Here is a 15,680-nt window from a genome sequence, read left to right as displayed (position 1 = left end):
GGAGTCAAGGTTGTGGACAAGACAGATGCCCTGGCCACACGGACTGCGCCGCACCGACACCCTCGGTGGGGAATCTCCTCCCTGGGAGAGCTCTGGAAACCCTGAGGAAGGTCTGTCCCGCTGGGAACAAGGTGGGCAGGCTGGCTGTCACCAGCCATCACCGAGGTCCGCTGGTCCAAGTAATTTGTTTCTGCTATAATAAAAGCTAATATTTATTGAGCACCTGCCTCCAGCCAGGCCTCGTTCTCAAGGGCTTTGATGTATTTCCTCACGTAATCCTCTTAACAGCACTTTGAAGTGGGCACCGATGTCCCCTCCGGTAAGGCATGGAGAGGTTAAGTAAATTGTCCAAAGCCACACAGCTAGGAAGCCCCAGAACCAGGATTCAGACCCAAGCAGCCCACCGCCCTCTCTTTTGCCTCTGACATTCAAGCAGCTAATAGCTTCCCCCCACATAGAGATGGAGAAACCGAGGCTCTAGCTGTGAAGTGGGGTGCCAGACTCAGGCCACACTTTGTAGCGTGTCAGGGAGCCCCCCTCTTCTTGTTCTCTCCTCATTCCTCTTCCACCTCACTGTGCTTGAGGCTGGGTTCCTCTCTGTTCACGGGCCTCTCTGTCCTATAGGGGAGCTGGAGAAGCAGCAGGGAGCAAAGACGCTGTCCTTCAAGTCCAGCGGGGCACAGGTGGACCCACAGTCCAAGCACGGATCGCCTACAGGTGAGCCCTGGTTCTGCTCCGTTGTCCCAGGCCCCAGGCCTACGATGGCCCTGGGCCTGCACGGGGGCCACCCTCTGCCCCCAGCCTGGGGTTCCTGGGGAATTGGGATGAGGAAAGTACTCGTTCCCATGGCCATTTCTTTCTGCTAGGAGCTCCAGGCTTAATCTCATGGGCCTTAGTGGTGCGAGTGAGAAGGAAGGCGTGAGAGGAATGTGTCGATTTACATGCTGTCCTGAGGCCCTGGGTCCCTGTGAAAAACAACCATTCTCCCTGGAGGAGTCAGGCCAAGACAGCCCTAACCCCAGTCGGGGAGCCTCCTACCCACCCCCTCCCACCCCACACCCAGGCTGTCTGGGGACTCCGGTTCACTGGAGGGGGTGACAGGTGTAGTAAAGAGAAGCAGCATGAGCCCGGTAAGGAGGGTGGCCAGGAGGGTCTGGAAATCTTGATCTGCCCGTCCAGTCCTTTCCCTAAGGAGCCACGAGTGCTTTCCTATCCCAGGCCAGAGTCAGCCTGCCCCCAAACCCAGATAAACCTCCAAACCTAACTTCCCAAATGGTTTCTTCAAATTGACTTATGCACTCCAGACGCATCAAGCCAGCCTCAGATTTTTTTTTTGACCACTTTTGGCCACGTTTTCTAGACCTGCTTTATTTCTTCCGTGGACATCTTCCTACTTTCTACCTCTTGCCCCTCACCTTTACCCCCACCCACAGGGGGCATGGGAAGAGTTACCTCCACCCCCACTCTGCAGTCCCAAATAAAAATTAGAGGGAGAGATGGCGTGAGAATTAACTCCCATCCCAACAAACCCCCAGCAAACCATCAGAACTGTTCACTAATTAATTAATTCAGCCATTTATTCTTTCATTTACCCAACATTTATTGGGTGCCTGCTGTGTGTCCCCTGCTAAGCACTAGAAGACCAGGGTTCCAGCAAGACATTAGCTTGAGCTGAGACACTCCGGTGGGTTTCATGCTGGTCCCCAACCCTCAGTTACAGCCATGACACCGTGATGCCGGGACAGACAGCATCACAACACCGGTCACTCAGCTAGGAGATGAGATTCATTTTCCAGACAAGACCTGGGGCTGTTTCAGCTGCATGGAGATTCTCACTCTGATATCATCTTCTGTGTATGGGTTTGACCTGCCATCATGCAGTCACAATTCTCCACCCTGCCTGATTTTTCAGCCGGCCCCTTCATGTCTGTAAGGTCACAGTATACGAGTCGCTGCTTGTTTGCACAGCTGTTGAAACTCCAGAGCCAAACCTCAGTTGTGATTAAGCACTTGACACCCCACCCCACTCTGCATCCCAGCATGCCTCTTCTGGAAGCGGCACCCCCCAATCAGACCAGGATGCATGTCTCCATGGCCTGGTCCATCAGTCACCTCCCCAGTGGGGTTCTCCTAGGTTCCAAATAATGGCAGAGCTCCCTCTGTGCTACAGAAAGCAGGGCGATGAGCACAGCAAGGGAACTTGCTCATGCGTGAGCACACACACACACACACACACACACACATGCACACTGTGTTGAGAAGTCACAGGGGCTCCAGCAGAGGGGCTCTGGGTGGCCTGCTGGGGCAGGGGTGGGAGCCAGGAGCGACTGAGCCAGAAAAAGCTACCACGATGTCCCTGGAGATCTGCAGGGTCCCCGGTGCTGTGCTGGCCCAGTCAGAATGCCCCAGCAGCAGTTACACAGCTGTCATCAGCTAAGCTTAAGCTAAGCATGCCAGGCCCTGTGGTGAGTGCTCTACAGGTCCCCACTCATTGAATCCCCACCACTCAGCCAAGTAGCAGGGGTAGAAACACAAAAGGAACATGGCCCTTCCCTCAAGGTGCCTGTGGCTGAAAGAGGCAGGTTAGTGCAGTGCCCACAAACACACAGCAGAGCCTCCTGATGTCTCTGAGAGCCAAGAACCAATGCCGCCGCAAAACCAACTTCCACAGTCCATACCGGGGAACCTTTGACAGTGGCTCAGGCTGTCAAGACTGAACAATGCTTGCTGAGACTCAGTAATGCTCGCTTAAAAAACCTCAGAGATCTTCTAGGCTGGACTCCCAAGGTCGCACAGCTACTAAGTGGCAGAACTGGGCTCCGACTTCTAGCCCCCGCCCTGGGGCTGCACCTCCGTCAGGAGTGGCATGGTACCCAGAGTCTTCTGGCCACAACGTGTAACTGCAAGGATGCTTGGTATTGGGGGTGGAGGAGTGGGGTGGGGGCTGGGAGGGAGAGGCAGGGATTTGTGTCGGGCTGGTTGGAGAGTGAGCCCTGTGCTCTTTGCATTCAAAGCCAAAAGGGAAGCTGCCCTGGGGGAGAAGCCGGTGGAGAGCACCGTGGAGGTAAGTGGAGGCCTGGTTGCCCAGGTGAGTGGTTCCGTGCACCCCCGCTTGTCCTTCTTCTCACTGTCTCTGTTGTTTCTCTTCTCAGGTATTAATCAATGCCTCCCCAGCCCGACTCACCATTTTACCAATTTCAAGAGATACAATTAAAAGTTACTGCTAGCATGGGTAATGCCACTGTTCCAGCACCTAATAATGCCACAGCACTTTCTGCCCATTCCCCAGCTGAGTGCCCTCCGAGGCCGAGCTCCCAGACCAACACCTGCAGAGATGCCCATGCCGCCTCCGTAGCGACCCCACCCATCCCCCAACCCACTCCCCCAGCAGAGATCGCTCACTGATCCCCCTAGTACCCGCTCTATCAGGGAAGCCACTGTTCCCTTTTCCTCAGTTCCCCTATCCTCCATAGGAGGGAGCCTGGGCCCCTCCAGAGACTCACCCCTCAAGTCCAGCCCCAGTGACCGCTTCCACCCCGGATCCTGCCCTCAGCCGCCTCTTGGGGCAGGTGGAGAACTGGAGGGGGCAGCTGAGAGGGTGGAGCTCCTCCCTGGACCGGCTGGTCCATTCGGAAAGCTGGCCATGGCGTAGGGGTGTGTGCAGGAGCTGATGAGGCAGAACAGGGTTGAGTCATCCTAGGGATTTCACTGGGGGTGGGGAGCACGTAAATTTGAAGACTGTCCGTGTGGGAGGGGGGTTGCCCATCCCCAAGCCACGTAGCCACAGAAGCTGGTCCTTGCCAGGCCCCCAAGTGTCACCTGGGGGGCATTCAGTGGCCCCTACAAGCTTTGCTGGGGCCCAGTCCTCCTCCACTGCTCCCCAGTGAGCCTTCCCCTCCCACTCCTCTGCCAGGCTTCCAGGGACTACTAGCTTCTCACACAGACACCTCCTTTCCCAGCCCCACCCCAAACTGGAGGAGCCCCCACTTAGAGGTCTGAGGGAGGAGCCTGCCCACCAGGATACCCCAGGGGAGCCCCGTGTCTTCCCTCTTTCCCCATGGCCCCCACCCCCCACACACCTGTGTCTGGAGGAGGCACCTTTACACGGAGGAGCTTCCTGCCCCGGCAGCTGACAAGCCCCCAGGGTGGGTATTCCATCCCCTGCCCCCTCTTCTCCCCATCTTCCTGCAGCTGCCCATTCTCTAGCCTTGCAGATAAACACACAAAGTTACCAGCCTTCCGGTTTGTTCTACCAGCTCTGCCCGTGCCTTAGCCTGACCTGCCCAGGGAGGACAAGCGACCTGATGGCCCGTTCTCCCCTCCCACCCTGCCAGAGGGCCATGTGGCTATCTGCAAGGCTGCCACCCCCAGCCAGCCCCAGGGCCCTGCCAGCCTCTGCTCCCCTGCACGGAGGGCAGCCTCGCTGCTCCCGGCCTCTCAGCTGGACCCCAAGCTCTCTTGTCCTCTGCCCTCTCTCGTCATTGCCTGGCCGAGCCCCTCTGGCAGGCGCTTCTCCATCTTCTCTGAGCTGTTCTGACCTGCTACTCATGTTCCATCTCCTCTCTTTCTTTCTCTCTCTTTCTCTCTCTTTTCTCTCCCCTTCATCAGCAGGAAGGTGAGAAGGGGGTCAAAATGAATGTTTTGCTGTCACTTCCTGCTGCTCACTTACCATTAGAGATACGGGATCCAGGCTGGGGTGGAGATGAGGGAGGTGCAGACAGTGGAGGGGATCAGGAAGCGAGAAGTGAAGAAGAGGCGAGGAGGAGCCAAAAGCTGCGGTGCTGTGTGGGCGGGAGGGTCACGGCCCCTGGGAAGAGAAGGCAGGCTCAGGGGGTCTGGATTAGGGCGGTCAGACTTCTGCTGTACAGTCTGGGGGAGCAGGAGGGCAGAAAGCCTGCACCCACCGTTCAGGCCACTTTTCTCGTGGGGAATAACTCAGAATCCATGCAGGCGGGGCAAGGAGCCAGTGCCCTCCGGCAGCGGGGGGCAGAGGCCTTCTGCCAGAATGAGGTCCACAGAGGGCTCCCCAGGAGGAAGGTGGGCCCCAGCAATGCCCTGTGCCTGCCCTGTGTCCTGGCAGGGCACTGAGGGACTCAGGGGCTCCTTCATTTCATTGGGGGGGAATCTCGGGCCTAGAAAACGCTGCCAAAGTTGGAGGTTGAGAGGGAAGAGCAAAGCCTGCAATGTGGATATTGAAGGGGCGGACGGAGCCGGCGCTTGGGGAACTGTGGAGCAGCCCAAGGGGAGGGCACAGGCCCAGAGACTGCACCTTCTGCTGACAATAGGATCTGCTGGTTTAGGTCTCTGAGATAGTTTTGAGCTGAGCCATCTTGGTCTAGGCCTGGCGATCAAGACCCCTCCCCTACAGCATCAATTTTCCCCTCTGTGCTCTTCTGGGCAGCCCATCCTGGGTGACGGTGCCCAAGGGCAGTAGGATGCGTCCTCAGGGTGAAGGTCTCAGCCACTCCAGAAGGCCAGGTGTTAGAAGGGGACTGAGGCATGTTGCACCTACAGGCTGGGGAGCTGGAGGGTGAGGAATTAACCCCTCCCCTCCCAGAAGGTGCTAGCTCCCTTCCTCCCATTTCCTCAACCTCCCCCTGCCAGCAAGAGGAGGCCAGGCTGGTTCACAGTGACTTCCAGGGGCTGAGAGAGGGGGTGAAGATTAGAGTCCTTTCTGGGTACCCTCTCCTGCAGCGGGACACGTTTAACCGGGACGCAGGCTGGGCCAGAAAGGCAGCTAGGGACCACACTCTGGCCTTGGCTGTCTGGGCTGCTTTCACATGCATGGTTTTGGCCTTGGGGATCCAGGAGGATCCGGTAGGTCCAGATCACGTATTCAGGGGGCCCTGGCATTTTGGGTTTGGGCACCTTTGTAATTCGACAGAACAATGAAGCTTCTCCTTTAACAAAGCGGGTGGGAGGAGGGGGCTTGAAAGGCTCAAAGATGACTGACTGTCCCTCAACACAGCTCTGGGAGGCAAGGAGGGGCCAAAGACCATTTCCCCTGTTTTCCAAGCTCAGAGGTGGTAGAGAGGGAGGCAGAGAGAGGTTTGCCTGTGAAATGTGACTGCAGAGCACTGCAGAACCCTAGGGGCGGCTGGCCCAGGTGCCCATCTCACAGGTGAGGAGACGGGCTCTCCCTTCCCCACCCACGGTCGGCACTTGGGTTCAGCAGTCAGGTTTCCTCCAGGTGGGTGGAGAGATGGCGGGTCCAGGTGAGGGCTGGGAGCCTCCGAGGGGCATAGGAGACAGGAATGGTGGGGAGGGAGGCTCAGGGTAGCCAGTCCTAGCAGCTGGGAATTAGTCTTGTAACATTTCATGCTTCTCTGGCTGTTTCTAAACTAGGTGTCAATTCACAACAGGCTTCAAACGTCTCAGCACAACCCCGGGCTGGGGGCCGAGAGGGGAGCTCCGGTGCCACTGCCAGACCCGCAGCCTAGCCCCTTGAGGGAGCAGCCCCCGCCGCTGCCGCCGCTGCCACCCACACCCCCCGGGACCCTGGTGCAATGCCAGCAAATTGTCAAGGTCATTGTCCTGGACAAGCCCTGCTTGGCCCGCATGGAGCCCCTGCTGAGCCAGGCTCTCTCCTGCTACACCTCGTCCTCCTCCGACTCCTGTGGCTCCACACCCCTGGGTGGCCCAGGCTCCCCGGTCAAGGTCATCCACCAGCCTCCGCTGCCCCCCGCCCCCACCCCCCTACAATCACCCCCACCAGTACTGCCCGCCCGGCTCTCTGCTGCACCGGCGCCGCTACTCCAGCGGTTCCAGGAGCCTGGTGTAGACTCTGCCCCCCCCCCCCCACCCTGCTGCTGTCCCAGGAGGGCTGGCCGCTGGCGGGCCCTCGGCTGCACCCAGCAGCCCCCACCGCCCCTTTGCTCGCTGCTCCCCACGCCCTGGCACGATGCGCTACTGGTCACTGATCACCATCATTTTGGAAAGAGAATCCCAATCCCTGGCACCTGGGTTTGCCTCGCCCAACCCTGCTCCCCTCACTCCATTGAGCACCCCTTCCCCCCAATCTGGAGACACCACCTCACTCTCCTGGGGCCCCACACAGCCAGGCACATCCAGACCTCCTCTTCCTCCTGCCACCACTCTGGCCACTTGGGCCGTGGACTGAAGAAAGCAAGAGCTGAGGGCCTAACCGGCTTCTGAGTCTTGAGTGTGTTAGGCCCCAGGCCTCAGGCCAGGTAAGGAGGCTTCCTCTGCTGCACCCCAAAGCCCAGCAGTCTCAGGAGTTTGGTCACACCCTCTGCCTCCTCCCAGGGCCTTTTCCTGCTTTCTCAGGAGCTGGGCCCTGCCTGCCCAGGGCTGCTCAGACTTCAGGAAAGTTTTGAGAAAGGTTAAGAGGGAAAGATCAAGTCGGCAGAGCCATGGAATCGTGAGGTCCTACATCCATAAAATCCAACTTTTAAAAGGGTTTCTTCGTTTTCTAGCCCCAGATATGACCTGGCCAATGCAAAGTGCCCAGGGCGTGGACTTAAACACACACGGGTTCTTCCAATGTGGAAGTACAAACAGGGAGAAGGAGCAGTGATTTGCCCAGGGACAAATGCAGCCAGCAGAGGTAGAATTTGGACCCACGTCCAGACTCCCTCTTGAATGATTTCTGTGGCCTCCAGGAGAGGTTTGCACACATCCACGGGTGAGAGGAGCAGGTGGTCCAGAGGTGCTTGCACGCCCCCTGCTGCCATCCCAAACCAGCCCTTCAGCCTTTAAATCCCTGACCCCCCTCCCCCACCCCAGAAGGTGCCAGACCTGCCTCCAGTAGGAGTGGCTAAAAGACCCCTTCGCCTTCACAATTGCAAAGGAGAGCCAAGCTGGGCTCGCTGACCTCCCAGGTCAGCTTTTATGAGACCCCACGGAACCCAGGCAGCCCAGCCCCAAAGACCTGGGGCAGCAGCATAGCCTGCCCCAATCCCAGGCCTTTCAAGGAAGTTCTGTCCCAAACCAGGCTGGACTCTCCAGTCCTGTGCCAAGAGCTCGTTGCTGTCCTTCATTAAGATTCTGTCCCACTTGGAGCCCATTATCAAAGCATGCCAAGAGATGGCAGTGAATATCGGGCAGGTCTAAAGTGAATCTGCTTCTTCCTGATGCCTACCCTGTGCCCTAAAGGGAGTGCCCTGAGCCAGCTAGGAGGCACAGAGTCCTCCCCCACTCTAGGAGGTTCCAGATGACCTAGTTTCGTGTGCGTGTGCGTGCGTGTGTGTGTGTGTGTGTGGTCACCCAGACGTCAGTATGATGTCACCCAGTGAGTTTATTTCTGGCTGTGTCTTTGTCAGCCTGGTTTCCATAACTTGTGACCAATTTGCCACCTCCTCCCTCGGTGGCTGCCCAGCTAATGTCCCCCGTCCTTGTTGCCCTGGCCCCTGTCCTGGGTCTTCCCTATAACAGGTGGCTCCAACCCACAGCCTTTTGGAACAGACTGGCTGACAGACGGAGCACAAGGATTCAGTCCCCTCTGGTGCCCTTGGCCAAGGCAGGGATCACCCTTAAAAAGTGCAGGCCTAGGCCGCAGGAGTCGGGGACTCAGGAGGGAGTGGATGAAGCTCAAATGAGAAGCCGTGCTGGAAGGGAGTGTAGGCAGCAGGGAGGAAGAGGGGCTGTGAGGCGGCTAAGTGTGCTCATAGGGTGGGGGCCATGAGTGCCGGAGCTGCTGAGAAGGGACACAGTCTCAGCCATCGGATCCCTTGTCACCTACTCACATAGTGCTTCTCGCTGACAGCGCCCACCTCCCTGTTGATGGGCGTGGCAACTCTGGCCCCTCCCCCCACCTCTGCCACAGCCCTAACCTTCCAGGTCAGGACCAGCCTCAGGGCTGACATGTGCCTGGAGCCTCTCTCTGAGGACCCAGATGCTCAGGCATCTCAGGGCCCCTTCCCCAGGTGGGGGCTTCCCTCCCCCATCACTGCGGTGGCAGCACTGGGAGGCCTGGCCTAGGAGGCGGACCAGCCTGGGGTCAGCAGCACGTGGCACCAAGCCCGAGCTATAAGGACCTTTTAATTCCTGATGGCCTGAAGCGGGGTGCAATGGGGCCCCCTCACTGTTGGGGAAGCAAGAGTTCCCATTGCCTATAACCGCCCTCCCCTGATCAGCCAACAGGCTAAAGTTGAGACCCACCGCTGTCCCTGTCCCCAGAGCCTCATCCCCAAAGACCTGGGATAAGCCTCCTGCTCCTCCCATGGCAGCAGCCGTGGCAGAGCCTCCAGCTCTCCCAGTGAGCCCAGCTGCAGATGCGCTCGGCTCCCCCTGGCTCCCAAGATGGTGGGGGCAATGGAAGGCTGACTGGGCCCCCAGACACAGCGTCCTGGGTACATGTCCGATTACCCCAGGGTGGCCCCACTTTATCAACTCTCTAGGCCTTATTTTAGAGGATCTGGGCCCCTTGCTCAATTTTATCCATCTGGCCCCAACTCCAGAATCAAGAATGGGAAATACAACTCCCTTTCCCACACGGTTTCAGGCAAGTCCCACCCCACACCTGGAGTAAGACCCGCCCTGGCAGCTTGAGCTGGAAGTCTGCCTGCCTCCAAGGGCACACGTATTGATCAGCCCTGAGTCCTTGACCCCTGAGATCCTTGACACCCCCCACCCCTGCACCTGTGCCCCCACAGCCTGCCAGAATGTGTCTTTGTGTCCAATAGGCTTCCCTGGTAACCATCCGTCCATCTGTCCCTGTGTTCTGCTGTATATACCTTCTTGCTGCACCCCACCTCCCTGCATATGCCCCTTCACCCCGCTGGAGAGAAACCTCTCTAGGGAAAGGCAGGGTGGCTGCACCCAGCGACTAATCCAAATGGCAAATATTTTGTAACAAAATAGCCCAGAGGTATTTTATCTGTTCAATTCATAGAGTTTTAGAGATTATATTGAAATATGTCACTTGAGCAAATTTTGTGTTGGTTGCATTTGTTTTGTTCTCTCAGAGGGAAGTCCTACTTTAAATCAGAGTGTCTGATTGTCCAGAGGCCAAAGCCAGAGGCTGTTCTGAGGCCCTCCGACCTGAGGTCTTTGAGCACTGGGCTGCCAGTCTGCTCTCTTCTGGCCACAGTGATGTCACCCCTCACTCCAGGAGGAGGTACCTCTGTGCCACCATGGGACATGGTTAGGAAGCCCCAACTTAACTAAAGGAGACTTGGGTGTGGGGGGGGTCATATGATGGGTCAGAGCTGGGGACGCAGGGCCAGGGAGCTGACCCCACCAACTTACCTGTCAGCCAGGTAAGAGAGCACCTAACCGTGGAGACCGGAGCAGTTTTGGGGGGAGGAGGCCCCATGACTGGCAGTGTGCATCTCACTAGAGTGAGAGACAAGGGACCAGGACCGCATCTGCCCTGCATGACTTTCTGCAATGGAGAACAGGGGCATGTTGGGGACCCAGGGTCCCACTGACCATGGTCAACCCCCCAAAGCCTGACTGTCTAATCACAGGTCTGCTTTGACAAGCCCTGTGTGGAGGGCACCAGGCTCAAGTGAAGGGACTGAGGGAACACTACCAGGGAAGGTACACGGAACCACAGAGTGTGGGGGTGCAAACATCTGTGGGTTGCTGGAAAGGATGCTGAGATTTGGTGGCGGCAGGATAAGACGAAGACAAGGTGGCTGTAATGCAGGAGAAAACAAGAAAATCAGGGCTAGGAGAGACACAAGGGGCTTGGGCCAGCATTCACAGCTACATGCAGTGCTCACATCAGGCTCCATGGACAGAGGCTTCACAGAGAGTGATTTCTCCTGGCAGAGGAGAGAGGAGAGAGCCTTCCAGCAAAGCTGAAGCATCAGAGGCACTGCACCATGGGAAAAAAGCAACCAGCCAAGATGGCGGGGCCAGGGACACCTGCAAAGAGGGCAACCAGCTCTCCTGGTGACCAGAACTCTGAACACCCTGAAATCCAGACAGCTCCCCAGGTTGGGTCCCATTATCCCCTGCAAAAGTGGAGAGGAACATGACCTCTACCCTCCTTCCAGGAAACGGGAAATTCCAGGAGCAGCCTGGGGCCAGCTAGGACCTGTCCCATCCTGGGAACTCTCTGACCCAAGAATCTGAGGACAGGCCCCTCGAGAGCACCCCTGAGGGGACCCAGCTCAGCCCAGGCCTGGGAGAGGGCCAAAGGCCAAAAGGGCTGCTGCTGTGTGAGAACACAGGCTAGCCACAATTCTCCAAGCCTGCCGGCCCCTGAGGTCATCTGGAAGGAACGGCCATTCCTGGCTCAGCAAGAGAGAAAGACCATTGTCTCTAACAGAGGCCCCTGGATCCATCTGCCACAGGGCTGGAGAGCCAGGGCCAGTGACTCTCCCTGGTAGTGACCCTTTGGGGGGAAACTCAAACTCATCAGCCATTGGCTTAGAATGTTTCCAATAAGGGAGACAGGGATGGATAGGCTTGTAGCTGAGAGCAATGGGCCAGAACGAGATGCCAGCGCTAGAATCCAGGGAAAGTCAGCAAGGCTGCGAAGCCCCAGCATTCACCAGGCCCCCGCCTTGGGGGTGGGGGGGTACACAGTGAATGGGACAAAATTCCTGCCCTCCAGGAGCTCACACAGAGTGGTACCGTCACACACAAACAGACCAATTACTCTCACATAGTGAGTGCTGGCACGCTAGAGGTGACAGGGAAGGGCTGTGTCAGAGTGAACAGTCAAGGAAGGCCTCTACGGGGAGGCATATTCAACAAGGTCAAGGTCAGGTCTGAGGGCAGGTGAGCAGTTCAAAGACCATCTCCACAATGTTGAATGGCCACAGTGTTTTGAGGCAGAAACCGAGATATTTCCTAATATATGAATTTACTTACATGAAAATCGTTACTATCTCTTACTTAAATGCATTTGAAGAACTACTTATACTGAGGAAATAATAAAATTAGGCTTCTCCTGGAAAACTCCGGACAGATGGGGATGATAATCAGCGGGAAAGGAGGTGGGTTGAAAGCAGGCTGTCAGGCTATTCCAGAGGCAGGCCGGGTGGGGGTGGCGTTTAGGGCTGGGCCGTAGCGGGAGGACCCAGGCCACCAGTGCAGGCCCCAGAAGAGAAACACCCACAGTGAGGAAATGCTGTCCTGCCGCCGGGCAGTACTGTCCAGACCCAGGGCTCCCGTATGGTTCTGACTCCTGATGGGGAGGAGCCCACCCCAGGGCGCCATGAGCCCACAGGCAGCACTCTTCCCCCTCCCTGTCTTCCCTGTCACCCCAAACCAAGGGGACTCAGGTTTGCAATTTAAAATATAATAGGGGGTGCCTGGGAGGTTCAGTCAGTTAAGTGTCCGACTTGGGCTCAGGTCATGATCTCATGGTTCTTGGTTTCGAGTCCATCGTGGGCCTCTGCACTGACAGCTCAGAGCCTGGAGCCTGTTTCGGATTCTGTGTCTCCCTCTCTCTCTGCCCCTCCCCTGCTTGTGTTCTCTCTCTTTCTCTCAAAAATAAATAGATAAACATTAAATAAATAAATAAATAAATAAATAAAATATAACTGCATGGACTCCATGGCCCATTACCCACAAGGCCCTGGGATTGGCACCTTTTCCGACCTCAGCGTGAATTTCACAAAACTGTAGTAGGGTTGATTTCTCGTCCAGTAGGACAGGCAGAACACCACTGTGCGCCTTGGCAAGCCTACCTTCCTTCCCCAGCCCTGACAGATGTGGCCAATTGACCACTGCTTTTTCAGGAATCACCACCAGTCAACAAATGTTGACACCTGGGATGAAATTCAGTTACCAGCCACCCATGGTGTCCTTGTGGAGCCACCTTGAGGGAAGCCATGGATGGAGGGGGTTTTAGAGCAAGAGGCCCAGCCAGACTCTGGGTCCCAGGGAGGAAGTCTCCTCAAACACCAGCAGCAGGGGCTCGTGCCCACTGTTGTCAGATTGCCTGTGGAAAATGGCTCGGGAGGACGCCTCACTATTCCTTAGCTCAGCGATGCTCTGCCCGTCTGATGCTCAGGACCGCTTTTCTTGGGGCTCCACACCGCTCCAGCACCCTGTCAACACCCTGCCCAGTAGGTCCCCTCACTCCTCTACTCACCGGCCACCAGCTCCCTCTCTCCTCTGACCCACAGAGCGAACCACTGAGGTACAAGACAGCAGCCAGGGTCACAGATGCAGGTGGGGAGTGCCAGGGGGGACGGAACTCAGAAGAGCTCTCCATCCCTGGGCAAAGCATGGCTGGGAGAGGACACCACCAGGCATTTCTGGCCTTGAGAGACCCTTCACGGGACAGGGGAATGTGTTCCCTCCAGGAGCACGTGGGGCCCAGACAGAGCCCAGTGTCCTGGAGTCACAGGCTGAGCTCTTATGTGCTCCCCTCCCCTTCCCAGGAAGGAGCCAGGCCCAGCGATAGGCCCCATGTCCCAGCCTGGAGTCAGAACTGGTTCCACTGGGAAAATTCCATTCTGGAAGAGGCTGGAGGGTGAGAGAACTGGGTCGGGAGATGAGGAGGAGGGCTGGAAACTCTTTCCTCTGTCCCTCCATCCCTCCTGCAGGTCTGGGTGGCTCCTTTCCCGAGGGAACCAGGCGCCCTAACCCCATTAGCCAGCCCTGAGCACCTCGGTGCTTCCTGCTTCCATGACCCTGAAGAACCTCAAGGCAGACTCTGGAAAAGTTGTGGGAACTAGCTGCGGGAAGGCAGGAAGCCACCAGGAGAGCTGGCTCTTATTCCCACATTCCCAACTTCCCTCCCCCAGCACCCCCAATCCTTTTTCCTTCTAAGACATCTGGGCTAGGAAGTGGCCTCCCCACCAACCCCCAGGCTTAAGGGGGTTGTGCCACCCCCTGTGCCACCATCACAGGGAGGCACAGCGTCCCAGAACATCCGACCTGGAAGCAGACAGGTTAGTCAGTCCAACTGCTTCCTTTTATGGATAAGGAGACTTTCATTTAAGACGTTAAATTAAAGCCTCAAAAATAACAACAGAATAATCCTACGGGCAGTAGGGGGAAGGAAATAACAAAGACAAAAGCAGAAATAATGAAATAGGAAAGACATACACAATAGACGGAATTAACAAAACCAGAAGTTAGTTCTAAGAAATGACTAATAAAATAGACAAAGCTCCCATTTGACTACTGATCATGAAGATGAGAGTCGTCACAGATAAGTACGTTAAGGCAACAAGGGTGGGAACTACCCGCACTGCAGAAATGTGGTTTTAAGTAGAGACTACTCCAAAAAAACTCCAAACTATACACCGTATTACAACACATTTGAAAACCTTCACAGGGAGAGACTGGGTGGCTCAGTCAGTTGAGCGTTCAATTCTTGGTTTCAGCTCAGGTCATGATCCCAGGGTTGTGAGAACGAGCCCCATGTCAGGCTCTGTGCTGAGCGTGGAGCCATCTTGGGATTCCCTCTCTCTCCTTTTGCCCCTCTCCCCTGCTCATGCTGTCTCTCTCTTAAATAAAAAAAGGAAGAAAGAAAGAAAGAAAGAAAGAAAGAAAGAAAGAAAGAAAACCTTCACAGAATGAATACTATTCTAAAAAAACACCTTACCAAAACTCACTCAAGTACAAACAGAAAATTTGAGATGTATAATCATTAAAGAAACTTGAATGGGTAGTTAAAAATCTATCACCTCCCTCCATGAAAATGATACAAAACCAGGCCAAATGATTTTGCAAAATTCTACCACACACTGAAGGAACAGATAGTTCTAATCTTACATTAACTCTTTCGGAGAGGAGAACAAAAGAAGGAAATTTCCCAAACTCCTTTTCTGGAGTCATCTTAAAAACAAAAACGAAATCAGACAAGGCTTATATGAGAAAAGAGAAACTACAGGCCACTCTTGCTCCTGAGCATAAATACAATACTTGTAGAGGCAAAATAACATACTGAATCTGGCAGTGAAGAACAAAGAATGTGATAAACCATGACCGAACTCGATTAGTCCCAGGAATTAAAGATGGTTAAATATTAGAAAAACCCATTAATATAATTCACTACATTAACAGATTAAAGGGGAAAAACAATATGATCATTTCAACTGATGCAGAAAAGGCAATCAATAAAATTCAACATTGAGGCACCCGGGTGGCTCAGTCTGTTAAGTATCCGAGAGCATGGCTTCGGCTCAGGTCACGATCTCACAGCTCGTGAGTTCGAGCCCCGAGTCAGGCTCTGTGCTGACAGCTCAGAGCCTGGAGCCTGCTTCAGATTCTGCGTCTCCTTCTCTCTCTGCCCCTCCCCTGCTCATGCTCTCTTTCTTTCTCAAAAATAAATACTAAAAAAAATTTTTTTAATAAATAAATAAAAATACAAAACCAGCAACCTTAGAACAGAGGAAAATGTCATAGCCTTATAAGTGATACCTACACCAGCCATCACACCTAGGCGTGGAATATCAGAACGCCTTTCATAACTAGGAAGGAAGGGACGGTACCTGCTCCCACCATCGTTAGTCACCAAGTGAAGGAAAAGGAGGAAAAATGAAAGCATGATGGTCGGAGAAATCGAATTGTCACTATTTCCAGACAGTCCAATTATTTGTAAAAAGCCCTGAAGAATCAAGAGGAAAAAAATCATTAGAATTAATTCAGAGGAAAAGCCTGCAGCCTGGTAGGGGCTGTTTCTCCTCTGCCCCACAAGCCTGCACTGGCCACTCTCTGGCCTCATCCCCACCCTCTCACGGGGCCCCTCCTCTCACCAATAGACCCCAGCCCAACTGCACTTGCTGAGGACCAGCCAGGTGGGC

General features: G+C 55.4%; 1 protein-coding gene across 1 annotated transcript in view; it reads left to right on the top strand.

Moving 5' to 3' along the window:
- IQSEC3 (IQ motif and Sec7 domain ArfGEF 3) overlaps positions 1 to 6,781 on the top strand; it is a 105,235-nt gene extending 98,454 nt beyond the window's left edge. Inside the window, 4 exon segments of the mRNA XM_047067193.1 lie at positions 625 to 717; positions 3,015 to 3,064; positions 6,346 to 6,678; positions 6,680 to 6,781. Of these exon segments, the coding sequence (XP_046923149.1) occupies positions 625 to 717; positions 3,015 to 3,064; positions 6,346 to 6,678; positions 6,680 to 6,781 (578 nt within the window).
- The last annotated feature ends 8,899 nt before the right edge of the window (positions 6,782 to 15,680 follow it).

Source organism: Lynx rufus, unplaced genomic scaffold (assembly GCF_022079265.1).
Source record: "Lynx rufus isolate CCGP_SWC_20201006 ecotype Redwood Valley unplaced genomic scaffold, mLynRuf1.p SCAF_7, whole genome shotgun sequence".
Classification (NCBI taxonomy): Eukaryota; Metazoa; Chordata; class Mammalia; order Carnivora; family Felidae; genus Lynx; species Lynx rufus.
This window is presented reverse-complemented; position numbering and strand designations above follow the sequence as displayed.